At 39.4% G+C, this 13,842-nt stretch overlaps 1 protein-coding gene across 1 annotated transcript in view; it reads left to right on the forward strand.

The window, feature by feature from the left end:
- Nucleotides 1-13,493, forward strand: part of p2rx3b (purinergic receptor P2X, ligand-gated ion channel, 3b) — a 40,388-nt gene extending 26,895 nt beyond the window's left edge. Inside the window, exons 8-12 of the mRNA XM_039809255.1 lie at nt 1,217-1,353; nt 2,021-2,114; nt 7,304-7,369; nt 7,704-7,781; nt 13,070-13,493. Coding sequence (XP_039665189.1) covers nt 1,217-1,353; nt 2,021-2,114; nt 7,304-7,369; nt 7,704-7,781; nt 13,070-13,195 — 501 coding nt within the window. The 3' untranslated portion in view covers nt 13,196-13,493. The remainder of the gene's footprint in view (nt 1-1,216; nt 1,354-2,020; nt 2,115-7,303; nt 7,370-7,703; nt 7,782-13,069) is intronic.
- The last annotated feature ends 349 nt before the right edge of the window (nt 13,494-13,842 follow it).

The raw sequence follows: 13,842 nt of genomic DNA on the forward strand, positions 1-13,842 counted from the left end.
TTCTTACTCCCTTTGTGGCTTATATTAATGAATGTTGCTCAATTAAATACTTTATATAACCCTAAATAATTAACTGTAGCTTAATCTGACAAGCTACAGGCAAAAGCTAAAGTACATTGTTCTTCTGGCAGTTATTACAGCTCTCATACTTTTATTTTGACACGTTAATGTTACTTCCTGTCCAGAGCGGATTTGTTTTAGTCAACTTTGATCTTAAGACGTAAGACCAAAATAACATTATAAACGAGACCTGTGTTCCTTCAGATTTTCAATGATTATGCACATTATAAAAATGAGCCCGTATTCTCGCTCTTGGGTTAAAACGTAAACATGAATAACAAAAAAACAACAGTTGAAAAACGAGCAGTTTTCCAGTTAATTTTTAATTTGTATGGACATTGGAAAAACGAGAAAACGGAGCTCATAGTTTTGTTTTTCCGTTTTTGGTTTGAAACGAAAAACGGATTATACTTTAGGGCCCTGACCTAAGTAGTGTTGGTGCCTAAACATAACCAAACTGCGACCATTTCACAATGTAACAACGTGCTTCATGCTGTGACTGTTATGTTCTCTGGTTTAGATATGTGGATGGAAAACACTCCTATGTGTCGTATTAGAGGGTAGGAATAAATAACCTATATCATATGGCATGTTGTGTTATGTGTATTGTATTACCTTTGATGTACTTGGTAAAAGCCCAAAACTAATTTCCACTGAGGTGGAAAAGTCAATCAAATAATAAGTAAAATAACAATAAATAAACACAAATTCTTAAATCAGATGAACAATATAACTGTCTGTAACATTATCCAATATAACCGAGACAAATTCTGGTTGAAGCACAGCTTGCATTATATATATTTTTGAACCTCCCTCCAAAAGGCAGAAACAACATAATCCTAATTTAAGTGTGATTTCTTTGGCATATATTGTCAAACAGGTTCGCAATGTATGTCTGGGAATGTGATCTAAAAAGGGTTAAAAAGGTGACTTTAGTTGTGTGTGAGGAACTATATGAACCCTGGTTTGCTGTGGGTAAAGAATGACTTTCTCCTTCATACAAACAAAATGTTAAGTAACCACAACACAGGCAGCACATTATTTCTTCCATTTTAGGCAGTGCAGATTAGTTGTATATAAATGAAATTCCTAGGAGACAGTGCTGAGCACAAACACACTCATCCATGTGTCTCTCTTATTTTGAAATTTCTGTCAGGGAGGAGTGATTGGAATAAAGATCGGCTGGATATGTGATCTGGACAAGTCAGATGACCAGTGTAACCCTTCGTACTCATTCACCCGACTCGATGCCATGTCACAGCAGAGCGATGTCTCACCGGGCTACAATTTTAGGTATTAAGCTACGTGGTTTGTTTTTTTTACATCTAGAGAACTCGACTAGTGAGCTCAACAGCTACTGGATAGATTGCCATGAAATTCATTAGATATATTTACGGTCCACAGGGGATGATTCAAATTATTATTATATTATTATTTTAGTGCCACCATGCCATTTTCTCTAGCAACAAAATGAGACAAGAACTTCCACTTTTACACCAGAAACATAAAAATCTAAAGGCAGATAACCATGGATTTTACTGTTGAGGATGAACCCTGACCATGTTGGACAGTCTTTGAGCTTTCCTCTAGTGCTAAACACATGGACATATGCATTAGTTTGCTGTGGATTTTTATGGCTCCCAAGACTCAAGTATCTAAGCCACCTATTTGTACAGTTCAAGATTGTAAAAACTATTTTTTTTATTTAAGTTACTAAGGCTAAAATAACCCTTCATGTTAAACCTAACCTTCATTTATTGTTTTTGTAAATTTTTTGTGAACATTTTGTATCAGGTTGTTAAAGTTTTTACCGTTGTGTTTTTTTTTTTTGCTCTCTTGACCTTTGCAAAGTGCTTTCATCTATGCTTTTAAATGTGACATATACTGTAAATAATAACATATGGTTATGATTTTTTCAAATTCATCTCAGTTACACATTTAAAACTGTTTTCTTTAACAGGTTTGCCAAATACTATAAGATGGAGAATGGGACGGACTACCGCACTCTGGTCAAAGCCTTTGCTATTAGGTTTGATGTTCTGGTCAATGGAAATGTGAGTATATCTTAGTGTGTGTCAACTTTTGTGTACTATCACTGAACACTATCCGTTATGAATAATGACAAAGAGATATGGAGCTGTATGTAGTCGTTTTGACATATATATATATATATATATATATATATATATATATATATATATAATGGCACCGGTTGCTTAGGTTTCTATGCATAATACTTCTATAGTGTGGCTATAGTGTTTGGGACGTGAGACACTGAAAGGGTTATTATCTTTAACATAATTTCAGGTTAGATAAAGTAGTTATGATCAATGAAAGTTGATTATCAGTCGTCAACATTTTTATAAAGGAATTAAATGAACAGAAAAAGTCATTGCTTGTACTACTACATGTATAAAGGCAAATAATAATAATAAAGTTTATATGTTTAGCACTGATTAAAACAAGCATTACAAAGTACTTTACAATGAACACAAAAAACACAAAAATAAAATACACAATGTTTAAAATGTAAACATTACTATTATTTAAAGTTTAAATAGCCAGGTAAGCATTATGAAAAAAGTGGAACAAACTTAAAACCAATGGATGACTACATTGTAACCCATTCTGAACATCAAGAATAATGCACAGTGTAACACAATAGCTAAGAATAAAAATAAATCTAATGCTTAAACAAAAAATAAGATAAGAAAGCCTTTCGATAAAAATATGTCTTCAAAAGTGATTTAAAAGAAGATGCTGATGTAGCAAGCAGGAGGTCGTTCCATAGCCCAGGAGCCGAGCAATACTTCCTGATTTCTTACAGTACAGATGCTTTTGCTGCTTGCTCTTGCCTCTGCTTTCATTTTTCTGCAGATATTCTAGCTTTTCCTCCGTGAGGAACTATTAGCAGCAGCTCCTGGGTACTTATAAATCACTGTACTATACATTTTTTGCATATTTTTTTGCTATCGCTATATTTCAAAATTTTTAGGATCTCCTCAGTACTGTGTGGCCTACCAATAGCACAAGCCTGTGACTGAAAATGTGGTCTGTGGTGATGCTTTCCTTCTCCACGAATGAGATTGTAGTTCTGTAAACCAAAATTCACAGTTAGAAGTTAATGTGGAAGTGAATGGACCATGTGGGAATGACACCACTTTACCATGGACCCAAAACAGTGGACAAAAGCATGCTAACACAGGGCTAATTAGCACCAACAAGACTGCAAAGAAACAGGAGAGCTATGTAATATATCTACAAGTGGTAGTCCTTCCTGGAGCCCAGCACCCTGAGATTTTCGATATGGCCAGCTGGCCTGCATTAACATCCAGGCATATATATATTAAGGTGACCAGATTTCTGAGACAAAATCCGGGCACATTTTCAGCTCAGAAGCGTAAATAACTCCAAAACAGGTAATGTTTTTATCTTTGTAAACCTAAAACGGGGACACTGCCCACTAGACCTAGAGCTGAACTGGGGAACAAGCCCCCCTAGGGGGTCCATGGGCATGCTCCCCTGTAAGAAAATTTTGCCTATTTTAACGTTTAAATGCATCAATCTGGTGCACTTTGAAAAGAAGTGGTTAGAGGTTAGACTTGATTATTCTTATCTATGGATGGAAATATTGAGCCTGAACTATTTTGCACTTCAGAATTTTAACCATACACACACAGGTGGAATAGTTTTTTCTTCATATTTTTGCATTAATGTCACTAGGAAGCATACCAGTAGAAATATATATTCATATTCTTAAGTGGGATATATATATATATATATATATATATATATATATTTTTATATATATATATATATATATAGATAGATAGATAGATAGATAGATAGATAGATAGATAGATAGATAGATAGATAGATAGATAGATACAATATATATATTAAAAAAAATATACACAATCCCAGACAATCCCACTTACTTATACTATATATGTATAAGTAAGTGGGATTGTCTGGAATCTGGCAATATAATAACCAGTATGGTGGGATACACTGGCTAAACAATTTACAAAAATGTCCCAAATTGACCCAAAGTTGGAGACCATTTAGAAATTTGTTGCAATTTCAAAACCAGATTACTCTGGAACCGCTTGTTGTATACCAATGCATGTGTTGAGTGAAGAGTTTGTGAGATATTTCACAGAGAGTAATGGGTGTGCAGAGATTTATGCAGAATCCAAATATGATAACATTTCATGTAAGTTCAATGTTAATTTTCTCGCAACCATTTGTCACAGCAACTGGTGCTAATATCATTGGAAAGCTTAGATTCTGGTTGAGGTGGTTGTGCCAGACTCACGCCTTTGGCTGAGTCTCTATCTGTCAGAGGGAGAGCAGGAGTACAGTTGTGAAGAAGTTGGTAATTTCATGGCGCAGATTAACACTTTTGCATGCACTATATCCGTGTCACTTTCTCATTAGGGGCTGAGCCCCCCTAAAGGTCTGATCCTAGAATCGCCCCTGCTGCTACTTCATTGTACTCCACTACACCTCAGAGGAAAATGTTCCAATATTTACATTTATCTGACAGCTTTTGCTTTATTGCTTCACGCCGGGCTTGTTTCTACAACAGTAACAAGTATTGAGAGATACAATTAAAACTATTGAGGAAATATTTTCCTTTGACATTGGTCCAGTATTAAACGACATTGCTGCAGTCGGCAATGGTGAAACAAGCTACAATGTAAGTTAATAGAACAATTGTCCAGCTTGTATTTACGTTCATAAAAGTGCTTGTTTTGCCACTGACAGGCTCAGATTAATATTCTGTCTGACAACATTATGGAAAGGATTTCTAAGGAGGTCGACCTTTCTGTTAAAGAGTAAGATCCTTTTATTAAACATAAAAAAAAAAAAAATTGCATTCACTAAACCCACCACACTCCATGTAAATAAACATTTTCATGTAAATTTTAGCATCGTAAAATATGCTAGAACATCTCTGAGCAGCGCTCTGGCTGCCTTGAGCCTGCGCGTGCAGGTTGCGCGACTATACGTTATGTTTTCTTTCTTTCATTCCAATTTCGGGTCTGTCAGTCACAGTGAAAACTGGGGACATTTCCGGGGACAGCTCCAGCCGGGGACATGTCCCCGGAAACCGGGGACATCTGGTCACCTTAGGCATAGTGCCTCTTTAACACCTGTTATTGGAAGGACACAGCCTTATGGAAAAAGGAGAACTAGCAACAGTACAGGTATTGCTAGCAAGCTGCTAGCATGGCTAACGTTACTGTCAGTGATGAGTCTAAAGCTTGATTTATGGTTCTGCATTAAATCTACACTGTGGGTACGTATGGAGATATGCACAGATACGGACCTTACGTCGCACCCTATTCCATAGCATGAGTGCACCTCCCCAGAAATGTAACACGTCGTGGTGACGCAGACCGTGAACAACTGTGATTGGTCTGCTTGGCTGGGCTTAGTAGTGTCACATTTCCCTCTACTCATTTCCAGGTTGCGATATTACGAATCCCACTATGGCCACGCCAAGACCCGCCCTTCAATAGCATTTATTGGCCAGGCGTCCATGAGAACGTAAGTTAACGTAACCCCATTTGTTCAGGTCCTATCCTCTGACCAATTGGCTATCCTAACCTTAACCACTCAAGGTCAAATGCCTAACCCCAACCAACTGAGCTGCTTCGTGGGGCAGGACTTGGCGTGGCCATAGTGGGATTCGTAATTTCACTTTCGGGTTCCCGCTGTCCGTGAACAAGAAATTAAGGTAGAGTAAATCGAGGAGAGGGTTAACTTTTCCTACTACAGCTTTCCGACCATGGTCACATGCGCTTTGGGGTTCACTTGTATTGGTACAAGAGCATCTACTCGGCCACACTGTGTAGTATGTGCAAAAGTACTATCTCATAACTCTTTGAAACTTTCACATTTAAAAAACGAAACATGCTCATTTGAAAACAAAATCACAGGATTTTTTTAAGTGAGAATTGAAAGGACTTTTGACCAGTAAGACTTATACAGGGGAAATGGACACTGTTAATAAGAAGGGGCCTGAAGCATCCTATATGGTAAGTGGCAGATACCATTGTGGAGAACTTAATTTTCACTGCTGCCGCAGATATGGCTGGGACAATGCTGATGAGGCTAAAAAAAGCTATACAGACCATGCCTTCATCAAACAGCCTTTCACGTCACATCAGTAACATAGCAGGGGACATTTTGAACCAGTGAAAATGATGCACTACAGCTAGATTAGTCAACAGACATAGACAGCCTGGCACAGCTCCTTTAAACAACTGGGGAGGACATTTTCAAAATGCTGGACACCTTTGTAACATCAACTGGATTTGTGTGGTCAAAATGTGTCGGTATCTGTACAGATGAAGCAAAGGCCATGATGGGGAAATATAGTGGAGTGCTAACTCGCATGAAAAGCAGTTGCCCTGGGCGCTCTTCTTGCCAAAGGAATGCCTGTCAGCTTGAAGGACGTTTTGGACACTACAGTGAAAATTAAAGATTAACTTAATGTAATGGGCACGCTGTCACGCACATGCGCTTGTTATCGAGGGGCAAAGTATTGACATGTTTCTTTGAACTGAAAAATTAACTTAAAATGTTCTTCATGGACCATCATTTTCCCCTCTCTGAATATACATGATAAAGAGCATCTTATCTGGGTGATATTTTTACTCGCCTGAATGAGATAAAATTGAGGCTATGATAAAGAAGTTGAAGCTCTGGTTACTGACTGCATGAACAACAAAACAGAGGGTGTGCCAGTATAAGCTGATCTCAGGCCATTTGGAGTTCAGGGGCTCATAAAGTGGACTTCCTGTCCCTGAGTTTCTTTCCCATTATTGAAGCTTAAATCTTTGAATCTTGAGTCCAGTTTGAGTGAGTTCAGGAAACGAACAATGACAGTTGCTCGATGCAGTTACGCGAGCATGGTGTATGCGAATAAATGCCTCTGGTCCCAAAACACATTTAAATTGTCTATAATGCCCATGCTGTGGTAGTCACAGTTAGAGGAGAGGCAGGTGTTGATGAGGCCGAGCAGTCTGCTGAAACTCCCCATTCCACGGCCACAGGTGCGGGGAATGTTTTACAGTGTTAAAAAAGGAGTGCGGTTTTGGAATGTCGCTGGTAAACTACATGCATGATTCTATAAGCCTCTGGGTGGGACTTTATTATGTAAGGACATATTGCATAGTGATACACATGAGACTGAAAGATGCTGAGATAAAGTACTATTCTTCCTTCATAGGCAGGGAAATTCAACATGATCCCTACACTCATCAACATGGTGGCAGCCTTCACGTCAGTGGGAGTGGTGAGTTTTACTGGTATACTTGACACAATCACGTGTAAAAGCTCATTATACACCAGGCGTTTTTCTCTCAGAACTGATAAATGGAGCCAAACCTTCCCCTTTAATTTCTGATTGAAGTGTTATTTTCGTACTTGAATACATTACAACAATGGATCAACAATGTTCTCTCATCACTGAAGCATAACTGTGAACTGTGTTGAGTTTTAAAACATGAATAGTGAGCTTTGAGGAAATGTGGAGCTGCTGTTGGGCTGAGTCTTTAAATTTCATCTGTCATACTCTTGCTTTGTTGAGTGCTTCATAAATAAAGGTTATTAATACTATTATTATGTAGGGCACAGTGTTGTGTGACATCATACTGCTGAACTTCCTGAAAGGAGCGGAGCAGTACAAGGCCAAGAAATTTGAAGAGGTAAAATACTCTGTTTTTAAGAAAATGTATCATAGTGTGATGTGCATTTTATTAGATTTGAGGTTATTAATCACAGTGTTGATTATCACAAATTAGTCAACCCCTAAAGTTGCATGAATTGATTTTTAGCCATTCGGGGGCACTGGAATAAGCTGTAACAACACATTCTCACTCCCATCGTGTTAAATATGGATGCTTTGGCCTTGTTATTGACGCTAAAAGTCTCATTTAGCTTCATATCTAAACATGCTTTATCTAAACGTGCTTGGTCGGGAAAATTGGCTGCACTTTTGACGCAGTGTGGTTAAGGAAAAGATTGTGGTTGGGCTTATAAAAGTTACGTTTCCGTGACATGCAGGACAAGAGTGGGGCAGTTGGGTTTAGCAAAAGAAGAACCGGAGAAGAACGGAACAGTTGGGTTTTAGGAAACGTGACATGCAGGACACGGACCCCTGTCTCCTGGGTTAAAGGGGTGATAGAATGCAAAACCGATTTTACCTTGTCATAGTTGAAAAATGACAGTTTGGTGGGTAAATAGGACATACATAGAACCTCATAATCCCATTGACACCTTTTTCCTCTGCAAATCTCACAATTTGAAACTGCCTCTGAAAACTATCAAATCTCAACGAGCCACCTAGTTGACAACAACTCGGCAGCTCCTCCTCATTTGGCTCTAGTCTCTCTCTTTGTCACACCCCAACATTTACATAGGCTATATAACTGACCTAAGATCAGGTAGTCTTCTGAATCTAGGTCGCGCAGATCTCTGCTATTCCATTGCAAAATTCACTTCTGAAACTTTTTTATGCGAGAAATCAATTATGTAAAGCTCAAATATGGGCCGTTTTACGAAAATTGATGGCTAATTGCAATGTGTGTCGGAGTTCAGCGGCCGGTACTGCCTGGGTTGCTACATCGGACTACCAAACGCCACTGCCCTGACAGAGCTCCAGGGCCTGCAGCTCGATGTTCTCCCTCCCCTCTTCCTGATAAATGGCCGGTGTGTGACTGAGAGCGCGGTTAGCGAGCTAGTTAATCTTATAATGGATATGTGTTGAGTTATTTAAACAAACGATCAGGGAAATATATATGCCTCTTGTCCACGAGTCTCATCGATAGAGCCCGCGGTGAGCTGGAGTCCATCAATGAGAGCTAGCTAGCCTCCTCCTAACGAGACCTCTGAAATTCACAAAAATGCATTACATTGAAATCGGACAAGTGTTAGCTAAGCTTTTTAAGACCTTTTGGTAGCTGTGATATACATGCCGTGACGAAATTCAAAGTGTAAATATACTATAGTTAGGCCGAAAGTGTAGCTAGCTAGCCGCTATCTTTACCCATTGGATTGAAGGGACACTAGCAGCTAACGAAACCTCTCATATTCACAAAATGCCTTAAATTGAAATCGGACATAACTGTTAGCTTTATAAGACCTTGGGGAAAGTGTAGCTAGCTAGCCGCGATCTTTTCCCATTGTATTGAATGGGACACATAGCTAGTTAGCTGCTCCTCCTAACAAGACCCCTCACGTTCACAAAAACGCCTTAAATTGAAATCGGACAACTGTTAGCTTTGTAGGACCTTGGGGTAGCTGTGATATAAGTGCTGTGATGAAATTCAAACTGTATTATAATTATGCCGGTAGCCGGCCGCGGAGCCCCGTAGTGCAGTATCCACAAAGGGTGACTTTGCCCTGGGTATGGAGCCCAGCAGGCTGCCGCTTTCTCGTCAGACTGTGTGGAGCTCCTAAAATCCGACACGTCTTATCAAATTTGCAATTAGCCATAAATCTTTCGTAAAACGTCCCATATTTGAGCTTTATATAGTTGATTTCTTGCATAAAAAAGTCTCAGAAGTGAATCTGGTAATGAAACATTGCAGTGTCCAGGGCTGTACTGGCCATCTTGCATACCGGGCATTTTCCCGGTGGGCCGACGCACTTTTGGGCCAAATCGCCGATATAAATAGGCCTTTTTTTATTTTTTGGCCGGGCCAGCCCATAAAGAACTCACAGCGGCCCATTGGTTAATTTTCTTTATTAGCACTGGCCTGACCCAATCAAATCCAGGAACCCCCTTCCCCACTCCGGCCCGCAAATTTACGAATCCCACTATGGCCACGCCTCCCGGCCCTGAGACACGAGCTGTAATAGTTATGCTGGAAGTTTAGCATTCACGTTAAAATGGACAAACAACCACCAAAGCGCAAGGGAGGTGCAGAGAAATTACAGGAGAAAAAGATTAAGAATCTACAGGTGGATTCCTCAAAATGTGTCAAAATTTCTGACATGTTTGGGGCTGTAGTAGCTGCTTCAACATCAGCATTACCTGAAGCCGAGGAGGAGGAGAGGTGGCTGGCTATACAGAGAAGCAGAAATGGCTTCATGACAGGGAAGAAGCCGAGGAGGAGGGTTATGGTTATGGTTATAGTATTTAGCAGACACTTGTGTCCAAAGCGACAAAATATGAATCTTACAATAGTTAACTGTTTTTAAAGTTGCTAAGCCAATATTAAGCAAAATAGTAATAATAACAATAATGGCAATACAATATCAAATATCAATAATAAAAAAATAATAAAAATACAATAAATATGTAACTCTAAGAATGAATGAATTATTTAAGTGTAAGATCAACAGATAAATCTTGACACCCCTCTTGAAGGATTCAAAACGATCACATGAACGCTGAACACTAGGCAACTCATATCATAGAATGCACGCATATTTTAAGAGGACTGTCTGCAGGGAATGTGTCTGTCCAATCACAGTGGGTGTAGGCCGCCTGGGCCAAAAATGCCAGGGCCAATTTTTTGTCCCAGTCCAGCCCTGGCAGTGTCTGAAATATGAGACCTACTGTCTCGTCTCCAATGTGTGTGTATAGGGATTCGCTCAACCAATCAGCGCGCAGCTCATCTAAATATTCATGAGCATACCCTATTTGGAAGAAAAGCTCTTGTTAGAAATAGGGCCAAAACACAGGGATGCATAAGGGCCAATACAATATCAACCAACCAATGTTACATACCCTATTAGGAGACCTTAAGGAATAGTGTGAAATACCCTATATGATCATTCTGTCACCCCTTTAAAGTCCTGTGTTGTTTAACCCATCCAACACCCCAATTAATCTCCCTACGCGGGATTTCAGGCTTAACTACTACTCGCTACCGTTGTCGCTCTTAATACTACGTCATCTTCAAGTGCCGCGTAGCTGCTGCTCTACTCTGTGCGTTCCACACACACGCTGAAGGGTGCCATTTGTGTCGTATGTGACGCTGACAGCCACTGCCCAAGCGTCAGTATTTCACGAGTTCGGAGTGAGAGCGGGTTGGCTGTAAACACAACATTGTAAACTACGACCCTTTAAAGTTGTCAAGGTCAACTGTTTAGCAAACAGTTGTTTATTTACATGTCCAGCAGCTGCATACATTACCATTCATTTAAGACATGGCCACTTGATGAATGCAAATCCAATATTCACTCTCTTTTAGCTCTGTTTTTGGTCTCTACCAGCTCCTCCAGCAGAATTGTGGCCAGAAAACCAAAACAATGTGCCAAAACATTTAATCATTTGATCATTTATAGATAGTGATTAATGCATTTTTTACTTCCAAAATGGCACAGTGTTACAGTTCAGGGAATAAGAGGACCCAAATGCAGGGAGAGGCAGGTAGGCAGAAGAAGGCGTGAGCTTGAGGATTTATTGAAGAAAAACACAAAAATGAACCAAGGGAGTCCTGAGAGATGCGGCAGGCAAAAAACTAATTCCAGAACATAGAAGAACCAAACAGGGAATCCCAAAAACAAAGGAAATACAAAAACCAGGGAAATACAGGAAACACAGGAACTGACCAGAACTGACACAGGGAAAGCACACAAACACACACAAATTAACGGGGCAAGCACACAAAACGATCTGACAAGAGACAAAGGGAACACAGAGGCTAAATACATGAGGTACTGAGCAAATGAGGTACAGGTGATACAGCAGGTGAAACACATCAGGGCGGGGCAGGACAATCAGGCGGGAAAACACAGGAAGTAAAACTAGACAAGACAAGACAGAAAACAGACTATCAAAATAAAACAGGAAACAAAAACACACCCTACTCCGAACAATACACAGTCAAAACAGGATAAACAGAAACAAACAATCCTCACAGAAACATACACAATCAACAGGGAAATACAGGAAACAGAAGAATACAAACAGGCAACAGAAACGAATACAAAAACAGAAAAGTGCACAACAACAACAAAATACAAAGCAAAATACCGAAACCATAACAAACAGTTTATTAACTGAAAAGCAGCATGGGTTTAAAGTGGACATGAAACAGCCAGCTTTTCGACAAGTGATGAACAGAATGAAGTGTGTTGAAGCTTATTATTAAAAAATAATTACATGTTAAATTATAATAGATTTATGGTTGGTACTAAGGTATGCTTTCGCTCTGGCTCGCCGCCATATTGCGGACACGTCACTCACTACATCATATGGTTGGTTGGTTGATTGGTTGCTTGGTTGCTTGGTTGGAACAGTCAGCAGCCACAGCTTCTATTTCGCTAGAGAAACATTTGAGATAATACAGAAAATATGGCAGAAGATGAAGCAGAAAGGTATTTTGGGGACCTTTATAGACACCCAATGGCTTACGCATTTGAGGATTCTCTCTTTTCAGTGCCGCTAGCCAACGACGAAAAAACCTCCTTAAGAGGCAACGCGTGAATGTGGACAATTTTTCCTTAATTTTTCACTCTATAAAATTCATTGCTGCATCCAGGGGCAATTCTGAAGTATCCTCCTTTGCATCGCGTCTTAGTTTGAGGTCCTTTGTTCTCCATTAAGGCAGTTGTTGTCAGAGCTGTCACTAGTTAGCTTGTTAGCTCATGAAAACTAATATAGAACTTCAGAACCGGTTCCAAACCAACCAACCGTATGATGTAACTAAACTATAACAAAATGGCGCTACACCTGTTAATATGTAGTATGTTAATATGTTAAATATGTAATTTAGATTACTTATTATTTTCATCCAGTATCACTGATAAACCTATAATATTGTGATAGAGGGGGAATCCATTTTGTAAATTATGCTCACTATACCCAGTGTTTCATTTCCACTTTAAGCTTCTGGATAAGGTGAAGGGTGGTAAATTTTATGTAAGGCGTATGCATAGTCAAGACATGAAAATCACCAAAACTAAAGGATTTGACGGATGACAATATGTGTGGTACTTAAAAGCAACATGTCTCTCTCTCTCTCTCTCTCATATACTGTAGGTGTCGGACAGCCCACTGGATTCCCATAACAATGGGTTGTACCGCTCCCAGCTGTCACTCAGACATAGCGAGGCCATCATGAGGTCAAGTGATTCAGGGGCATTTTCTATTGAACATTACAGCTAAATGGACTGAAGCAACAGCCAATGATCAGGGAGCAGTGGATTGCGAAAGACAAATGTGGGTTGGGTTTCTCTAAGAATGTTTTATCAATTATTATTAATATAAGGTATTCAGAACCCTCTTTATATAATACAGTACTCAACCTTACCAATATGTCTAAAGAACCTTGAATTTTTGCCATATTCTTAAGTGTTTCAAAACCGTTACATACAGTATGTCAAACAATATATTCTTAAGTCTTTGCATGGTGACACTTCTGGCATGTGACATTGGCTCAGGATTTTCTGAGCAAAAAGAAAACCTTTGTGTTTAAAAAAGGAATTCAGCCTGAAAATGATTTCATGTTTGAGCTCTATTTACTTGTTTTGCTGTATTGCACCACAACTACATTTTTAAGGCTTTGTGACATAAAACAGGAATAAAAGGCAGCTGACATGAATTGGTTCACTTGCTTGGCCTTCTTTATTTGCTCGATTGTGCTTTATATTCTGAAAGATTTTCTCTGGGTAATGGAGCTGGATTGTGGAGTTGTTTGACAAAAGCAGCCATTTTGTCTACAATGATACATAGGCTGCGTTTCAATAGTGGTTCAACATGCCCTCGTTGGGCATCAAGCCTCGGAGGGCTGAGGGAGCGAGTGAACATTGATG

Source organism: Perca fluviatilis, chromosome 1 (genome assembly GCF_010015445.1).
Source record: "Perca fluviatilis chromosome 1, GENO_Pfluv_1.0, whole genome shotgun sequence".
NCBI lineage: Eukaryota > Metazoa > Chordata > Actinopteri > Perciformes > Percidae > Perca > Perca fluviatilis.